General features: G+C 45.4%; 1 protein-coding gene across 1 annotated transcript in view; it reads right to left on the bottom strand.

The window, feature by feature from the left end:
• Positions 1 to 11,598, bottom strand: part of METTL3 (methyltransferase 3, N6-adenosine-methyltransferase complex catalytic subunit) — a 37,463-nt gene extending 25,865 nt beyond the window's left edge. The window contains exons 1-4 of the mRNA XM_082244202.1: positions 11,379 to 11,598; positions 8,779 to 8,987; positions 5,770 to 6,153; positions 5,183 to 5,358 (exon numbers count right to left, since the gene is read on the bottom strand). Coding sequence (XP_082100328.1) covers positions 5,183 to 5,358; positions 5,770 to 6,153; positions 8,779 to 8,987; positions 11,379 to 11,484 — 875 coding nt within the window. The 5' untranslated portion in view covers positions 11,485 to 11,598. The remainder of the gene's footprint in view (positions 1 to 5,182; positions 5,359 to 5,769; positions 6,154 to 8,778; positions 8,988 to 11,378) is intronic.
• Between the last annotated feature and the right edge of the window lie 6,286 nt (positions 11,599 to 17,884).

The following is a 17,884-nucleotide window of genomic DNA, read 5'->3' as shown; positions in this document are numbered from 1 at the left end:
CAAGATGTTTGAATATCTTATTATACATTATACACAGGTTAATATCTGTTTTAATAAAAATAATATACCATACCATCTATGAAAACCAGGACTGAAACGATAGCAGTATTTACTAGTTTAAGTTTATTGTAAAAGTGATACAGTAAAAACAATCACAAAAAGATAGTAAGCTCTATGCAAAGATATAAAACAATGAATGAGATTGTTTCCAGAAGAGACATTACTTGAAGATTGAATACCCATCCAACTATACTCCTATACAGTGGATAGAGAAAAGAATCACTCCCCTTTAAAATAATCACATTTTGTTGCTTTGCAGCCAGAAGTGAAGACAGACACAGTTTTTGTTTTATCCAGCTGTATTTACTCAGTGCCTACTTATAACATCCAAGTGAAAGATATAACATCAACATGTCATAAAAAAATAGAAATCACTAAGTTAGAAAAAGGATCAACCCCTTATGTCAGTATTTTGTTGAACCCCCTTTTGCTTTAATTACAGCCTTTAGTCTAGGGGTCTTCAAACTATCGCCCTCCAGTTGTTCAGGAACTACTATTTCCATCATGCCTAGTCATGTCTGTAAATGTCAAGAGTTTTACAAAGTTTCATGGGATGTGTAGTTCTGCAACAGCTGGAAGGCCATAGTTTGTTGGGATATGCTTTAGTCTGTTGGGATATGTCTCTACTAACTTTGCACATCTAGACTTTGCAATATTTGCCCGCTCTTCTTTGCAGAACTGCTCAAGATCTGTTACATTTGATGGTATTTGTTTGTGGACTGCAGTCTTCAAGTCATTCCACAGACTTTTAATGGGGTTTAAGTCTGGGCTCTGACTAGGCCATGCAAGAACATTCACCCTTTTTTCTCCTTCAACCACTGTGTGGTAATTTTTGCTCTGTGCTTTGGGTCATTGTCATGTTGGAAGGTAAAACTTCTTCCCATTGACAACTTTCTGGCACAGGGCAGCAGATTTTCCTCAAGAATTTGATGGTATTTTGCCCCATCCATTTTTCTTCTATCCCGATAAGTGCTCCAGTCCGTGCTGCAGAGAAACACCCCCATAACAGAATGTTATCACCTCCATGCTTTACTGTAAGAATGGTGTTGTTTGGATGGTGAGCTGTATTGGACTTCTGCCAGACATATTGGCCAAATAGTTCCAATTTTAGTCTCATCTGACCATAACACCTTTTCCATGTGGCCTCAGAATCTTCAAGATCCATGTTGGCAAAACTCAGCTGTCACTGCATGTGGCCTTTCTTGAAGATTGACTTTTTTCTTGCAACCCTCCCATACAAGCCACAGTTTTGGAGAATTTGTGATATTGTTGTCACATGTACACAGTGACCACTCTTGTCATAAATTCCTGCAACTGCTTTAGGAGTTGTTGTAGGTCTCTTGGTAGCCTCTCTGACCAGCTTCCTCCTGGCTCTTTCATCCAGTTTGGAGGGACGTCCTGATCCAGGGAGGGTCTGTGTTGTACCAAATACCTTTCACTTCCTAATAATAGACTCTACTGTGCTTCTAGGCATTGATAAAGCCTTTGACATTTGTTTGTATCCATCTCCTGACTTGTGCCTGTCCACAACTTAATCCTGGAGATCTTTTGACAGTGCCTTGCCACCCATAGTGGATTGCTTGCTTCCGTTGCACTACATAGTTACATACTACCAGGGACTGAAATGCTCCAGAAAAGCTCTTTTCACGCTGAGCTTATCAATGTGATCACAGCTCATCACAGCTGAGAGTCAAATGGCTTTTTGCGCCATTGAAAAGGTCATCAGATTGAGTTTACAAGTCATTTTTAAGAGGAGGGTGATCCTTTTTTCAAACTCAGTGATTGTCTTTGAATTTTTTTTCTGACATGTTGGTGTTATATCTTTTACTTGGATGTTATAAGTTGCACTGAGTAAATACAGCTGGATAAAACAAAAACTGTCTGTCTTCATTTCAGGCTGCAAAGCAACAACGAGATTATTTTAAAAAGGGGGTGATTCTTTTCTATACCCATTGTATATCTTTACAAGATGTAAACACCACAATGGTCTATTGAGAAAACTAACATTTAGGGAAAAAAAGGTGCAGGCGACAATTTCTTAACTCATGCTTGGATCATCGATTTGTGTAGCTGTCCTTCACATAGGCGGAATGATTTGTACACCGAAGCAAAGGGCTATATTTACCCGCTCAGGTGTTTTATGCAGGTCCATGCAGGCAGCTAATTCACATCAATGGCAGGCAGCTAACTGCACAGATATCCAAGCGCATCCCAGACAGACTGTATTCTGATCCACGCACCTGACCCGCACAAATGTGCACTTAGGGATGCACTTGGAGATAAATCAAGCATACATAATAATGACATTAGACTATTTGATCACCTATAGCCATGTAACTACCTCAATTTACAGTTTCCTTTAGCCATTGTTTTTATTTTTTGGGAAAAAGATATTACTGTCTTGCATTTGGTATACTTTCCAATTTGCTAAAAATGGTTGTAAACCTCTGACATGAAATATGAACAAAGTATATCCCTCTATAGTGTGTACTTGTTTCAATCCAGAGCACTAAGTGTGATTTCTGTCTGCTGCCTCTTAACTCTGCTATATGCATTAGTTACTTCTGACAGGTTTTCCTGACACCAAGAGGTATAAAGGTGACAAGGGAGGGAGCCCCAGCACATAGCATGTGATTGACAGCCTCAGCTCTGTTCCTGTGTGCTGTGTGAAGTGGGGAGGGGGGGGGGGGCGTCCCTTTCCTCCAGTTAGGTTTCAGGGAGCTCTGAAAGCTCAGACAAGCTGTATAAATTGTGCACTTTGAACAGCTGTAGAGAAGAGAGGGCTGCAAGTAAACAGGTACAACATATGTAGGAAGATTTGTTTCATCTCGGTGTACCACCTGAGGCTAGTCACTTCACTGGGTATATGTAGACTTTTGTGAATGAAAAAAGGTGTGCGAACCTATGAATTAAAGTGTAAAAGCAGCACTGTAAAATAAATCGAAATTTCAGAAATGTGTACCATAAATTATGTTACAAAAGTGCGCTAATAAATCAAGAGAACAAAAATGTCCATATATGTGTTATCAAAGTGAATCAACAAAAAAGTCCTTCACGGACGCCTGCAGAACGATTCGGGACTTATAGCAGCACGGCTGGCTCCCTCCGACGCGTTTCCACTGACAAGTCGGCTTCTGGGACTGTCAGTGGAAACGCGTCGGAGGGAGCAAGTCGTGCTGCTATAAGTCCCGGATCGTTCTGCAGGTGTCCGTGACCGTAGTGTATATATGCTGTTTATCATTTGGATTCATGCAAGTGTCTTTCTACGTGGTTTTACTAATAAATTTGGAGGTAATGCACTATCAGTCCCATTCTCTTTTTGGTGTGATCTCCTTGGTGGCATTCTCACCCCTGAAAGCCCATAGATCTCCCCAACCGAGAAGCTGACGATTCATCCATTCCATTTGGGATCCTGTTCCATCTAGCTGGCCAAGTGAATTTGCATATATGCTCTCATCTCTCTCATATGTGGTAAGAGTCCACACACATCACCGGGTGTCATCACTGAATTGTGTTTTAGTCACGGATTTGGACTGTTTGTTGGGAAGAGGTTGATCACCTATCCTTTATCACGTTCAACACTCATTATTCATCAGTTTATATTCCTGTGTTTATTGGGATCACTTCCTTTTGGATGCAAAGGACTTTTTTGTTAATTCACTTTGATAACACATATATGGACATTTTTGTTCTCTTGATTTATTAGCGCACTTTTGTAACATAATTTATGGTACACATTTCTGCAATATGTAGGCTTTTACAACCACTTTAAAGCAACTCTTGCCTGGAAAATAGTTTTCTCTGGTATGTGCTATATAGAAGGTCTGACAGCCGATTAAGGCTGTTTAGCATCCATCATCCACCTAAGAGTATCAAATGCCTGATCCCTAAAAGGCCACTACATCACTATTGTGCCTTGTAATGACTTGGCAGCCTGCAAATAAATAAAAGAGAGTGGTGGATGGAGCAGGCATTCAAAACTTCTGGAGCCAGGTAGGTATTCTTTTGAATGACCCTTACTTAAAAAAGAAAAACGACTGCTGACAAAATCAAAAGTTCAAAAAAGGAGAAGCAAGGCAGTGCGGTTGTTTTCAATACTATATCAATGCATGCACAGAAAGCATACAGGGTTATTTTGTCATATTATTGAATCTGTCAAAATCCACTTAAAGAGGACCTTTACTCACTCTAAAGTGATAGTGTCATTAAAGGATAAGTCCACCCTAACACTAAAATCCCTGCATCTATAGACCTCCATGATCTAACACTAACCTATCTAGCCCTGTAAAGAAGAAATCAGTATAGATACCTTTTTTGAAGCCGATCCGACCCGATCCCAGGCTGAGCTGTCAGCGGCGGCTTTGCTTTGCAGGCGGGTGCAGAGGACACAGCCGACAAAGGAAGCCCCATAGTAAGTCTATGGGTGACATCACTTCCCATTCATTTCACAGCCGTTGTTGACCATGTCCTCTGCAGAGCTTTCCCCGCTGAAGACCGAATTGGATCGGCTTCAAAAAAAGGTAAGTATACAGATTTCTTCTTTACAGGGCTAGATAGATAGTGTTAGATCATAGAGATCTATGTATGCAGGAATTTTTTTAGGGTGGACTTCTCCTTTAATACTCCTCCCCACCCCTAACATTTTTTTAATTTTTTTTTTTTTTTTTTAAATGGGGAGCAGGTACCTTTTTTTTTTTTTTTACAGGAATCAATCCCACATTTCTCCACTAAGTGAGAACTACTTCATTTAACCCGCTACCTCCCCACCCACAGACTCCTGGGACCTTTCACACATCCCATGAGGCTGCAGGACCAGTCTCTCTCTGTTGCTCAATCTCACACATGTGCAGTAGGAGCCAGCTGTGATTACTCAGCAAGTCACAGCCACTTCCCAAATCCAAGATGGGGGCGACAAGGACCTGCAGCAGTGAGAAGATTTGGCTGCAGGAAGACAACGTTGGACTTCAGGTACTAGTAACCACATTTAAAAAAAAAATGTAAGCAACTACACTATTTGTTTCTGCTGACCTATTTTATTTTTTTTAAGCGTTACGTTTCTCTTCACCTTTCTAAATATGACTATTTTATAAAATGACACCACATTTTTTCAGCAATATTTTACCTGAAGTGTAGTTTCCGACAAGGAGTGTCTGCTCCAGACGCTCTTGTACACTCTTCTTTTGTCCCATAGTCACAGAACTCCTGGACCTGAGCTCTTCCACGGGAGCGGAACTTCTCCACAATGGATTGCTCCTTGGCTGTGCTCGTACTGAGGAGCTCCAAGATCTCCTGACTTACCTAACATTTCAAAGGGAAGAAAAACTGAATGAATGCAAAAGCAGTAAAAAAGTGAGGACCAATAAACTGATCATTTCAACCTGCCAACATATTACTAAGTGAAATGTACAAAAGTCAATATAAGTCATGACGCACTGTAAAAAAAAAAAAAAATTCTAACCACAGAGTAAGTACTTATTTAGTTTGAAGTCATAGCTTGGCATGGTAAAAAAAAGTAAAAAATTGACAATTTAGAAATAAAGAATTTTGGGTTACAAAATGTGGGTCACGTGACCAAATTTAACCCTTGGGTACTTTCACATCCTGCAAAATAATAGCTCAAAAGGGAAATGCAGACTGTAGTACCTTAAGTGTAGGTGCTAATTAATTCTGAATCAAGCATGACAATCTCAAACACTCATCAAAACTTACCTTCTTACTTTGCTGTTCTTTAGTGGACTGCTGACTTAGCAAGCTCTCTATTTCTAAGTCCAAATGGGATACATGTTTGCGGGCCTTCTTATGGGGCTCAGGTGCTTTTTTCTCTCCTGAAGCACCAGAGGATGAGGCTACTGATAAAGAGGTAGCACTATCCGTCTCCTGTATTCTTCTCTTTTTTGTTCCTGGAGCAGCAGTTTGTCCTTTTCTTTCAGATACAGCTCCCATCATTGCTGAAAGCTTGGAATGGTCAGCAAAAATCACTACAGTGGCACGGTCACTATCTTCATACTCAGCACATTTTACTTCAATAAGCTCCTGAGCAGCAAATTTTTGTAAAAGGCTTTCAACTGCTTGGCGTGACACAGGAAGTTCTGGCTGCAACACAAAATGTTTATTCTATTATTTATTATATGACACATCATTGTAGAACTGAAAAATAAGAACAATTATAACTGATGAAACTGAAATGATGGGGACGCACATTTTGATTTATGCGAGAGCACTCAAATCCTTTTAAATTAAATACAATCAAGCAGACTAATCAAATATAAAGGCCAACATTACGATTAGAGTAAACATCGACTTACACAAACTCCTCAAGCAGATGGAAACCCCATAACTAAAATCTCAATCTTTTTTTTTTAAACACTTTTTATTGACGAATGTGCAGATTTAACATATTCAGCAAAATGCCCAACATGAGCATCATGGTGAATAGCAGGGATCTCCAAACTACGGACCTCCAGCTGTTGCGGAACTACACGTCCCATGAGACATTGTAAAACTCTGACATTCACAGACATGACTAGGCATGATGGGAATTGTAGTTCCTGAACTGGAGGGCCACAGTTTGGAGACCCCTGGTATATAGAATACAAGTAAACCAACATATAACAAGGTATTGGAGAATACAGATACAGCTTCGCTTGGATCATAAAAACAAAATAGAAACATAAACTAGGTCAAAGATATTCCCCTGGGTACACAGAATCAGCAGCTGGAGGACTGAGTTCTAAAAAGTTTAATATGCTATACCCCTAAATCAGTAGACCCATCAACATATATGTTCTTAGAAAATTTTAATCTTTAACCTGTAATTTAAAAAGGTACCTTCAATCTTTACAAATCAGCAGCTTTCATTAAAATAAAAAACTTAGTAATGCTAGCATGAAGAGAACATTTCTGTTATGAGGTGACAACACTTTGTCCTGTCTCTCATGGATTCTTCTGTTCTGTCACCCTTTCACACTCCCTTCCAATGGAGACTAGAAATGGCCATGCCAATGTTTAGGCATGTTCCACAGTTGTCACCATTAGGAAGCGAATCAAGAGGAATCACCTGCTACCTGCTCATGCATGTAGGCTGAAGGTGGTAGCTGAAGATTATAAGCACTGATATATAACGGATTAAACTATATTTTTAAAAAAATGCATTTTTTTATGCTTTAACAAACTTTCATTCAGTTAGGGTTTACAGGGTTTGACAACAATAAGAGAAGGGCGCACCGACCTAGTGCATTACCACTAAAAAGATTTATTAAAATCCAAAAGCAACATACATTATACTCACAAACAAATGAGGATAGCACACATGTAATCACGATCAGACTATTTAATGTCTTGCCAATATCGATTGCGGTTCAGTAGTACCCTTTGGCTCTGAGGAAGAAGGTCCTCCCTCTAAACGCATCAGCCTAACCAGATTCGTGCGGACAACAGCACGTCATCCAGGACCGCAAGAGTGCATTGGCCACTTTAGAGACGATATGTCCGATCGTGTTTACATGTGTGCTATCCTCATTTGTTTGTGAGTATAATGTATGTTGCTTTTGGATTTTGATAAACCTTTTCAGTGGTAATGCACTAGGACGGTGCACCCCTCTCTTGTTGTCTTTTAGTGTTTTTGGATACCCTTGTCCTGAAGGGGCGGCAAGACCACAAGCGATGCCTAGAAAGACAGTCTAAATTTTTTTTATCATTTTTCACATACCCCTGAGCGCAGGAGAATTATTATGTTTTTACAGGGTTTGAGTCTGTACTGATCTCCACCCCGTATCCCCAATTCTGCCCCAGTACAGATCCCACCCTCACAGCCCTCCTCATACAACCCCCTCCCTCCTAGCTCGCCTTCTCTAGCACAGACCTCCGATCTGTACCAATCTCCCCTCTCCCACCCCAAATGCAACAGTGGTTAAGTGTTTGAGAAATCCTCTCCTTGACTTTGTTAATCAGTTCCTGCCTGGCCTATAGCAGATAGACAGGGTTTCATTGTTTTGAGTGGATGTCATATGACGTTCTTCAGAACGGCTGCTCGTGTGTGCCCCCAGGGTAATTTAGCAAAAAATAAAAAGCTCTGTGGTGATTAAATACCACAAAAAAAGAAAGCTCTATCTAAAAAAAAAAATGATAAAAAAAAAAATGATTTGTTTGGGTACAGCGTTGCATGACCGCCCAATTGTCATTTAAAGTGTGACAGCACTGAAAGCTGAAAATTTGCCAGGGCAGAAAGGGGGTGAAAGTGCCCAGTATTGAATTGGTTAAATGATAGGAGCCTTCCTCTGCTCTGAACCGCTGCTGTGAGATGGCCAGAAGCAGAGCTGCAGTGCAAATACAATAGGCACTGCAACACTAATACACACAGAAAACAAACGTCAGATAGTCATTGAGTAATCAGCAACAACCCAACATTTTTTTGCTGGCGACCCTGCAGCATCTCAGAGCGTTGGCACAAGGTGTGGATCTCATGCCCCAGGTATGCTTCTGGTCATAGGTATATATAAAAAGCCAACATCTTAGGCTTTCTCCACAGGCAGAAAAAAAACAAATTGCCTCTTATTATTTACATAGCATAACACTATGCCTGGGACAGGGGTTATCCACTTCACAAAAGAACATTCTAAGTGCAAGATATGGCACCACAGGGTTCTTGATATGCAGATGGGAATTACTTTGGTTTTTATGTGCATGACAGATGCACTTTAGCTTAAGAGCAGTTCTCACCGTAGCAATAGCATGTTGAATGGATACAGAGTCCACTGGCAGGACAAGTGACAGATCTGACAGATGATGCAGTAGTTTACTTTCCAGTTCAGGATCGGGAATTACTTCTGTTGGTCCACTTGATGGCTTTGAAGTTTGTGGAGCAGCAGAAGGGACTGGGCTATCACTACGGAAACCTGGAGCCACCCCAGCCTCTGGGTTCTGAAGATCTGGAAGAAGAGAAGACAAAAATCAATCCGTGAAATGATTCACAATAACATCTCATTACCAGCAGCCTGTGGAAAGTGGTATTCTGTCATATGTGATATTTACTGCTTTATTTGTACTTTAAAACCATTTTATATATTAGATAAAATAATTATCAAGATTTTTTAAGCATATGTCAAGCCAAAAACAGGTTTTCTAGTTTTGGATAGGGCTGGGGATATAAAGCTATCCTAGGACTCCATAGAAGAGATTTCCCCTAATTTCCTCTCCTGCAGACAATGTTTTACCAGACAAGAAAAGAAGGCCAAAAAAGTGCCAAAACGGAGTGCACTGCTTGAGGTTACGGGGTGTTTGTGGCTCTTCCCCATTCACTTGAAAGATATGTTGGATAGTTTTTGCTGCGGGCGGCAAATTAAGCATCGTAACCATACCATGCAGTGACTTTTTGCGTTGTGCTATGTGAATGGTCTTGAAGCCTTCTGGAACCTGTGAAATGTCCCGAAAGTCTGTGCGCAAAGAGAAAGGTACCAAACTTCTGCTCTGATCCCTTAGGCGATCCAAGCAGAAGTGAGAGCAGGTACCTATCAAAACTAGGTACCTGCTAACCCCCAAAAATCATAATGTGCCAAATGTTGCACAGGAGGCCTAACAGGGTTAAGGTTGGGATTGCTCCTAAGCCTTAAAATTAGCAATCATTGCTGGTACAATGAGCTGCAGGAGGGAGATTCCCCCCCCTACAGCTGTACATATACAATGGGGGGTGGGGGATACTCTAATATGACTATGTGCTTGTATTAGGCCAATGACCCCCACTTCTTTGTTTACATTGGCTACAGGGCTGAAAGCATTCTAAGCCTTCCTCGCGCTATTCAAAACTAGAAAAAGGTTTTCAACTTGAAATACACTTTAGATTTAAAAAATAAATAAAAACCAATTCTTCTACTCTTTTTACATTAAAGCAAGTTATGGTTTCACTCAATTTGGCTATTGAAGCCATACTGAGAAAATAGAGGCTTCAACTGCTCCACCTTCAAAAATACAAGTCCCCTGGCTGTTATGTCGATCCAAATACTTCAAGCCTAAGTTTATGTAGAGCTTAAAAAACAATTAATAATAATAATAAAAAGAATAAATAATCAGCACAAGGGACACTACCTACATTTAATCTGAAGGGTTCCTTGTGCTGGTGCCAACTGCCGTAGTAAAAACCCTCTGTTCCACCTGTAATCTTCCAGTGCTGCAGGGTTAATATGAGCTGAGGGATCTATCTCAAGCACTGAAGAGTGCCTTCCCTTTTCACCCAGCTCCTCCATTCATAGAACCTGTACTATAGTCCCCCAATAATGAAGTGTATCTATGAATGGAGGACAGGCAGATAAATGAAAGATCCACCTCCTCAATTTTTAGAACACTTTTCATCCATGGAAGCTTAAGTACATGGTTCTAGGAATAGAGGAGCTGGGTGGAAAGGGAAGGCAGAGTCAGCACTTTTGACAGCACCAGCTCAAAGGATGCTTTGGATTAAAATGTAAGTACCATCCATCATGCGTATTTAAAAAAAAAAAAAAAAAACTTGACCCTAAACTTTGGCTTTAAATATTTTAGTAGCCCACAGTTTGTATTCAGTAGCCCACAATTGTCCTTTAGTTTCTGAACGCTTATTTCTACTCAGTGACTGAACAGCCAAGCTACTAGCATCCCAGGAGATCAGACAGGACAACCTCCATTAGTTTCTTTATTGGAACTCTCCTGGCAGCCTGGTGAAGGAACTCTCACCCCATCCCACTGACATCTACTGTGTAGATCAGATTGTACAGGGTGATAGGGAGGAGGGTCTCTGCACAGTCATGTAGCTGGGAAGGTGGGTAGCTGGAAGAAAAAGATCACAATTAGGGCTCTTTCACACGGTCCGCCTCCGTAGGCGGATCCGTGTTGCTCAGCGGGGATCGATCCGCGATCCCCGCTGAGCCGGCGGATGACAGCTCCGTCTCCGCTTGCAGAGCGAAGAGAGAGGTGTCTCAGCCCCCGCTGCCCTCTATGGGGGATCGGAGGAGAGCGGACCGCTTGTTCGCTCTCATCAGATCCGATCCGATTACTGAACGGATGGAAAAATAGGGTTTCCATCCGTCCAGATTTCACGGACAGGATCGGATACAGATGGCAGCGCTGACACCCGCTGCCCCATAGAGCTGCATGGAGGATCCGATCAGATCCGCCTAAAAAACTGACCGGCGGATCTGATTGGATCGCCCGTGTGAAAGAGCCCTTACTTTGTTTTACGTTTTTATTAGCAGAGTTAAAAAAAAAAAACCTGGCTGCAGTAAGGGAATAAAAGCGGATGGTGTATAATGTATATCATGCAGACTGATGAATGAAGGGAGGCAGCACATTACCCAGCACCAGCTGAGAGGTGACATCCTTCCTCCTCCTCTGCAGACGCTCCCGCAGGTAGTCCAGCTGCTTCTTGTGAGCCTGGATGGAGCTCCACGTATCGGACATAGCGCTCGGCACCCTCCCAAACCGTCCTCCGCCGAACTGCAATCACTTTACACCGCTACACACCGTCCTACTCCCCGACCGGATGTGTACAGCGCACACCGGAAGATGCAGCTAGCGTCATCCGTTGTTCTGACAGACTGCTATACCCTCGTCACTTCCGCCGGCCGGCCGCGCGTCATCAAACAGCTACTACTTAGAACCGAAGGAACTGCTGTTAATACACGCATTACATGGCCGCAGGTCTCCTAATCCTCCCCGCCCCCTGTAAGAACTAGATATTTGCATCCGTCCCGCCCTCTCTCAGCCTCCTAATCCTCCCCGCCCCCTGTAAGAACTAGATATTTGCATCCGTCCCGCCCTCTCTCAGCCTCCTAATCCTCCCCGCCCCGCCCCCTGTAAGAACTAGATATTTGCATCCGTCCCGCCCTCTCTCAGCCTCCTAATCCTCCCCGCCCCGCCCCCTGTAAGAACTAGATATTTGAATCAGTCCCGCCCTCTCTCAGCCTCCTAATCCTCCCGCCCCGCCCCCTGTAAGAACTAGATATTTGCATCAGTCCCGCCCTCTCTCAGCCTCCTAATCCTCCCGCCCCCTGTAAGAACTCGATATTTGCATCCGCCCCGCCCCCTATAAGAACTCGATATTTGCATCCGCCCCGCCCCCTATAAGAACTCGATGACGCCGTTGTTCTGACAGACAGGCGTCATCGAGTTCTTACAGGGGGCGGGGCGGATGCAAATATCGAGGTCTTACAGGGGTCGGGGAGGATTAGGAGGCTGAGAGAGGGCGGGACGGATGTAAATATCTTGTTCTTACAGGGGGCGGGGCGGGGAGGATTAGGAGACCTGCGGCCATGTAATGCATGTATTAACAGCAGTTCCTTCGGTTCTAAGTACACCGTGTGATCACCTCCCACTCACTGTGTGTGAAGGGGCCCCATTCCTACCTAATGCCTGACCAAGTATATCCCTATAGGGCCCCATTCCTACCTAATGCCTGACCAAGTATACCCCTATAGGGCCCCATTCCCACCTAATGCCTGACCAAGTATACCCCTATAGGGCCCCATTCCCACCTAATGCCTGACCAAGTATACCCCTATAGGGCCCCATTCCTGCCTAATGCCTGACCAAGTATACCCCTATAGGGCCCAATTCCTCCCCAATGCCTGACCAAGTATACCCCTATAGGGCCCCATTCCTACCTAATGCCTGACCAAGTATACCCCTATAGGGCCCCATTCCCACCTAATGCCTGACCAAGTATACCCCTATAGGGCCCCATTCCTGCCTAATGCCTGACCAAGTATACCCCTATAGGGCCCAATTCCTCCCCAATGCCTGACCAAGTATACCCCTATAGGGCCCCATTCCTACCTAATGCCTGACCAAGTATACCCCTATAGGGCCCCATTCCCACCTAATGCCTGACCAAGTATACCCCTATAGGGCCCCATTCCTGCCTAATGCCTGACCAAGTATACCCCTATAGGGCCCCATTCCTGCCTAATGCCTGACCAAGTATACCCCTATAGGGCCCCATTCCTACCTAATGCCTGGCCAAGTATACCCCTATAGGGCCCCATTCCTACCTAATGCCTGACCAAGTATACCCCTATAGGGCCCCATTCCTACCTAATGCCTGACCAAGTATACCCCTATAGGGCCCCATTCCTACCTAATGCCTGACCAAGTATACCCCTATAGGGCCCCATTCCTCCCCAATGCCTGACCAAGTATATCCCTATAGGGCCCCATTCCTACCTAATGCCTGACCAAGTATACCCCTATAGGGCCCCATTCCTCCCCAATGCCTGACCAAGTATACCCCTATAGGGCCCCATTCCTACCTAATGCCTGACCAAGTATACCCCTATAGGGCCCCATTCCTCCCCAATGCCTGGCCAAGTATACCCCTATAGGGCCCCATTCCTACCTAATGCCTGACCAAGTATACCCCTATAGGGCCCCATTCCTCCCCAATGCCTGACCAAGTATATCCCTATAGGGCCCCATTCCTACCTAATGCCTGACCAAGTATACCCCTATAGGGCCCCATTCCTACCTAATGCCTGACCAAGTATACCCCTATAGGGCCCATTTCCTACCCAATGCCTGACCAAGTATACCCCTATAGGGCCCCATTCCTACCTAATGCCTGACCAAGTATACCCCTATAGAGCCCCATTCCTCCCCAATGCCTGACCAAGTATACCCCTATAGGGCCCCATTCCTCCCCAATGCCTGACCAAGTATACCCCTATAGGGCCCCATTCCTCCCCAATGCCTGACCAAGTATACCCCTTTAGGGCCCCATTCCTACCTAATGCCTGACCAAGTATACCCCTATAGGGCCCCATTCCTACCCAATGCCTGACCAAGTATACCCCTATAGGGCCCCATTCCTACCTAATGCCTGACCAAGTATACCCCTATAGGGCCCAATTCCTACCCAATGCCTGACCAAGTATACCCCTATAGGGCCCCATTCCTACCTAATGCCTGACCAAGTATACCCCTATAGGGCCCCATTCCTCCCCAATGCCTGGCCAAGTATACCCCTATAGGGCCCCATTCCTACCTAATGCCTGACCAAGTATACCCCTATAGGGCCCCATTCCTCCCCAATGCCTGACCAAGTATATCCCTATAGGGCCCCATTCCTACCTAATGCCTGACCAAGTATACCCCTATAGAGCCCCATTCCTCCCCAATGCCTGACCAAGTATACCCCTATAGGGCCCCATTCCTACCTAATGCCTGACCAAGTATACCCCTATAGGGCCCATTTCCTACCCAATGCCTGACCAAGTATACCCCTATAGGGCCCCATTCCTACCTAATGCCTGACCAAGTATACCCCTATAGAGCCCCATTCCTCCCCAATGCCTGACCAAGTATACCCCTATAGGGCCCCATTCCTCCCCAATGCCTGACCAAGTATACCCCTATAGGGCCCCATTCCTCCCCAATGCCTGACCAAGTATACCCCTTTAGGGCCCCATTCCTACCTAATGCCTGACCAAGTATACCCCTATAGGGCCCCATTCCTACCCAATGCCTGACCAAGTATACCCCTATAGGGCCCCATTCCTACCTAATGCCTGACCAAGTATACCCCTATAGGGCCCAATTCCTACCCAATGCCTGACCAAGTATACCCCTATAGGGCCCCATTCCTCCCCAATGCCTGACCAAGTATACCCCTATAGGGCCCCATTCCTCCCCAATGCCTGACCAAGTATACCCCTTTAGGGCCCCATTCCTACCTAATGCCTGACCAAGTATACCCCTATAGGGCCCCATTCCTACCCAATGCCTGACCAAGTATATCCCTATAGGGCCCCATTCCTACCTAATGCCTGACCAAGTATACCCCTATAGGGCCCCATTCCCACCTAATGCCTGACCAAGTATACCCCTATAGGGCCCCATTCCTCCCCAATGCCTGACCAAGTATACCCCTATAGGGCCCCATTCCTCCCCAATGCCTGACCAAGTATACCCCTATAGGGCCCCATTCCTCCCCAATGCCTGACCAAGTATACCCCTTTAGGGCCCCATTCCTACCTAATGCCTGACCAAGTATACCCCTATAGGGCCCCATTCCTACCCAATGCCTGACCAAGTATATCCCTATAGGGCCCCATTCCTACCTAATGCCTGACCAAGTATACCCCTATAGGGCCCCATTCCCACCTAATGCCTGACCAAGTATACCCCTATAGGGCCCCATTCCTGCCTAATGCCTGACCAAGTATACCCCTATAGGGCCCCATTCCTGCCTAATGCCTGACCAAGTATACCCCTATAGGGCCCCATTCCTACCCAATGCCTGACCAAGTATACCCCTATAGAGCCCCATTCCTACCTAATGCCTGGCCAAGTATACCCCTATAGGGCCCCATTCCTACCTAATGCCTGACCAAGTATACCCCTATAGGGCCCCATTCCTCCCCAATGCCTGACCAAGTATACCCCTATAGGGCCCCATTCCTACCTAATGCCTGACCAAGTATACCCCTATAGAGCCCCATTCCTCCCCAATGCCTGACCAAGTATACCCCTATAGGGCCCCATTCCTACCTAATGCCTGACCAAGTATACCCCTATAGGGCCCATTTCCTACCCAATGCCTGACCAAGTATACCCCTATAGGGCCCCATTCCTACCTAATGCCTGACCAAGTATACCCCTATAGAGCCCCATTCCTCCCCAATGCCTGACCAAGTATACCCCTATAGGGCCCCATTCCTCCCCAATGCCTGACCAAGTATACCCCTATAGGGCCCCATTCCTACCTAATGCCTGACCAAGTATACCCCTATAGGGCCCAATTCCTACCCAATGCCTGACCAAGTATACCCCTATAGGGCCCCATTCCTCCCCAATGCCTGACCAAGTATACCCCTATAGGGCCCCATTCCTCCCCAATGCCTGACCAAGTATACCCCTATAGGGCCCCATTCCTCCCCAATGCCTGACCAAGTATACCCCTTTAGGGCCCCATTCCTACCTAATGCCTGACCAAGTATACCCCTATAGGGCCCCATTCCTACCCAATGCCTGACCAAGTATACCCCTATAGGGCCCCATTCCTACCCAATGCCTGACCAAGTATACCCCTATAGGGCCCCATTCCTACCTAATGCCTGACCAAGTATACCCCTATAGGGCCCCATTCCTACCTAATGCCTGACCAAGTATACCCCTATAGAGCCCCATTCCTACCCAATGCCTGACCAAGTATACCCCTATAGGGCCCCATTCCTCCCCAAAATGTATTTGGATGCTTTTGTTTTATTATGTTCATCTAAGATGTGAAGCACTTTGTAAAATGAAGCTTTAATTGCTATAATGCGCATTTATGAAGATCGCTTTTCATAAATGCGCATTATAGCAATTAAAGCTTCATTTTACAAATTGCTATGATAACTTGATAAAAAAAAAAAAAAAAAAATTAGATTGCATTGGCCAGGATTCGAACCCGGAGCGCCCCCAGAAGCAAGCCCATTGAGCTATCGGAGCCCAGTGAGCTAACCACAGCACTAGCGTACCAATGCACTAATAATAGCTGTAAAACTTCTTACATCTCTTATTACGGTGATGTCACAGACCATGTGACTGTTTGGTCACATGGTACAGAGAAGTACAGGAAGTGAATAGAACTCATCACATCCCATGTGTCTGCTCTACAGGAAAGGTCTGTTCCCGGGTTTTTTTCTGCAATCTCTGCCAAGGAGGGGGGATGTCTGTATATGGGGGAGGTGTCTGTATATGGAGGAGGTGTCTGTATATGGGGGAGATGTCTGTATATGGGTGGAGGTGTCTGTATATGGGGGGGATGTCTGTATATGGGGGGGATGTCTGTATATGGGGGGAGGTGTCTGTATATGGGGGAGATGTCTGTATATGGGGGAGATGTCTGTATATGGGGGGAGGTGTCTGTATATGGGGGAGGTGTCTGTATATGGGGGGATGTCTGTATATGGGGGGATGTCTGTATATGGGGGGAGGTGTCTGTATATGGGGGAGGTGTCTGTATATGGGGGAGGTGTCTGTATATGGGGGAGATTTCTGTATGGGGGGATGTCTGTATATGGGGGGGATGTCTGTATATGGGGGGAGGTGTCTGTATATGGGGGAGGTGTCTGTATATGGGGGGAGATTTCTGTATGGGGGGGATGTCTGTATATGGGGGGGGAGATGTCTGTATATTGGGGGGGATGTCTGTAGCTGTATATGGGGGGGGGATGTCTGTAGCTGTATATGGGGGGGGTGTCTGTAGCTGTATATGGGGGGGATGTCTGTAGCTGTATATGGGGGGGGGATGTCTGTAGCTGTATATGGGGGGGGTGTCTGTAGCTGTATATGGGAGGGGGATGTCTGTAGCTGTATATGGGGGGGATGTCTGTAGCTGTATATTGGGGGGGGATGTCTGTAGCTGTATATGGGGGGGGGGACGTCTGTAGCTGTATATGGGGGGGGGGACGTCTGTAGCTGTATATGGGGGGGGGACGTCTGTAGCTGTATATGGGGGGGGGACGTCTGTAGCTGTATATGGGGGGGGGACGTCTGTAGCTGTATATGGGGGGGGGGACGTCTGTAGCTGTATATGGGGGGGATGTCTGTAGCTGTATATTGGGGGGGGGGACGTCTGTAGCTGTATATGGGGGGGGACGTCTGTAGCTGTATATGGGGGGGACGTCTGTAGCTGTATATGGGGGGGGGGGACGTCTGTAGCTGTATATGGGGGGGAGTGGGGAATGTCCCTTGCTGTGTTTTCTGGGGGGATGTCCCTCGCTGTGTATGGGGGGGAGATGTCCCTCACTGTGTATGTGGGGGGGGGGAGATGTCCCTCGCTGTGTATGTGGGGGGGGGGGGAGATGTCCCTCGCTGTGTA

Source organism: Pelophylax lessonae (assembly GCF_965119305.1).
Source record: "Pelophylax lessonae genome assembly, chromosome: 1".
NCBI classification, from domain to species: domain Eukaryota; kingdom Metazoa; phylum Chordata; class Amphibia; order Anura; family Ranidae; genus Pelophylax; species Pelophylax lessonae.
Note: the sequence above shows the minus strand (reverse complement) of the source record. Positions and strands in the feature narration are given on the sequence as shown.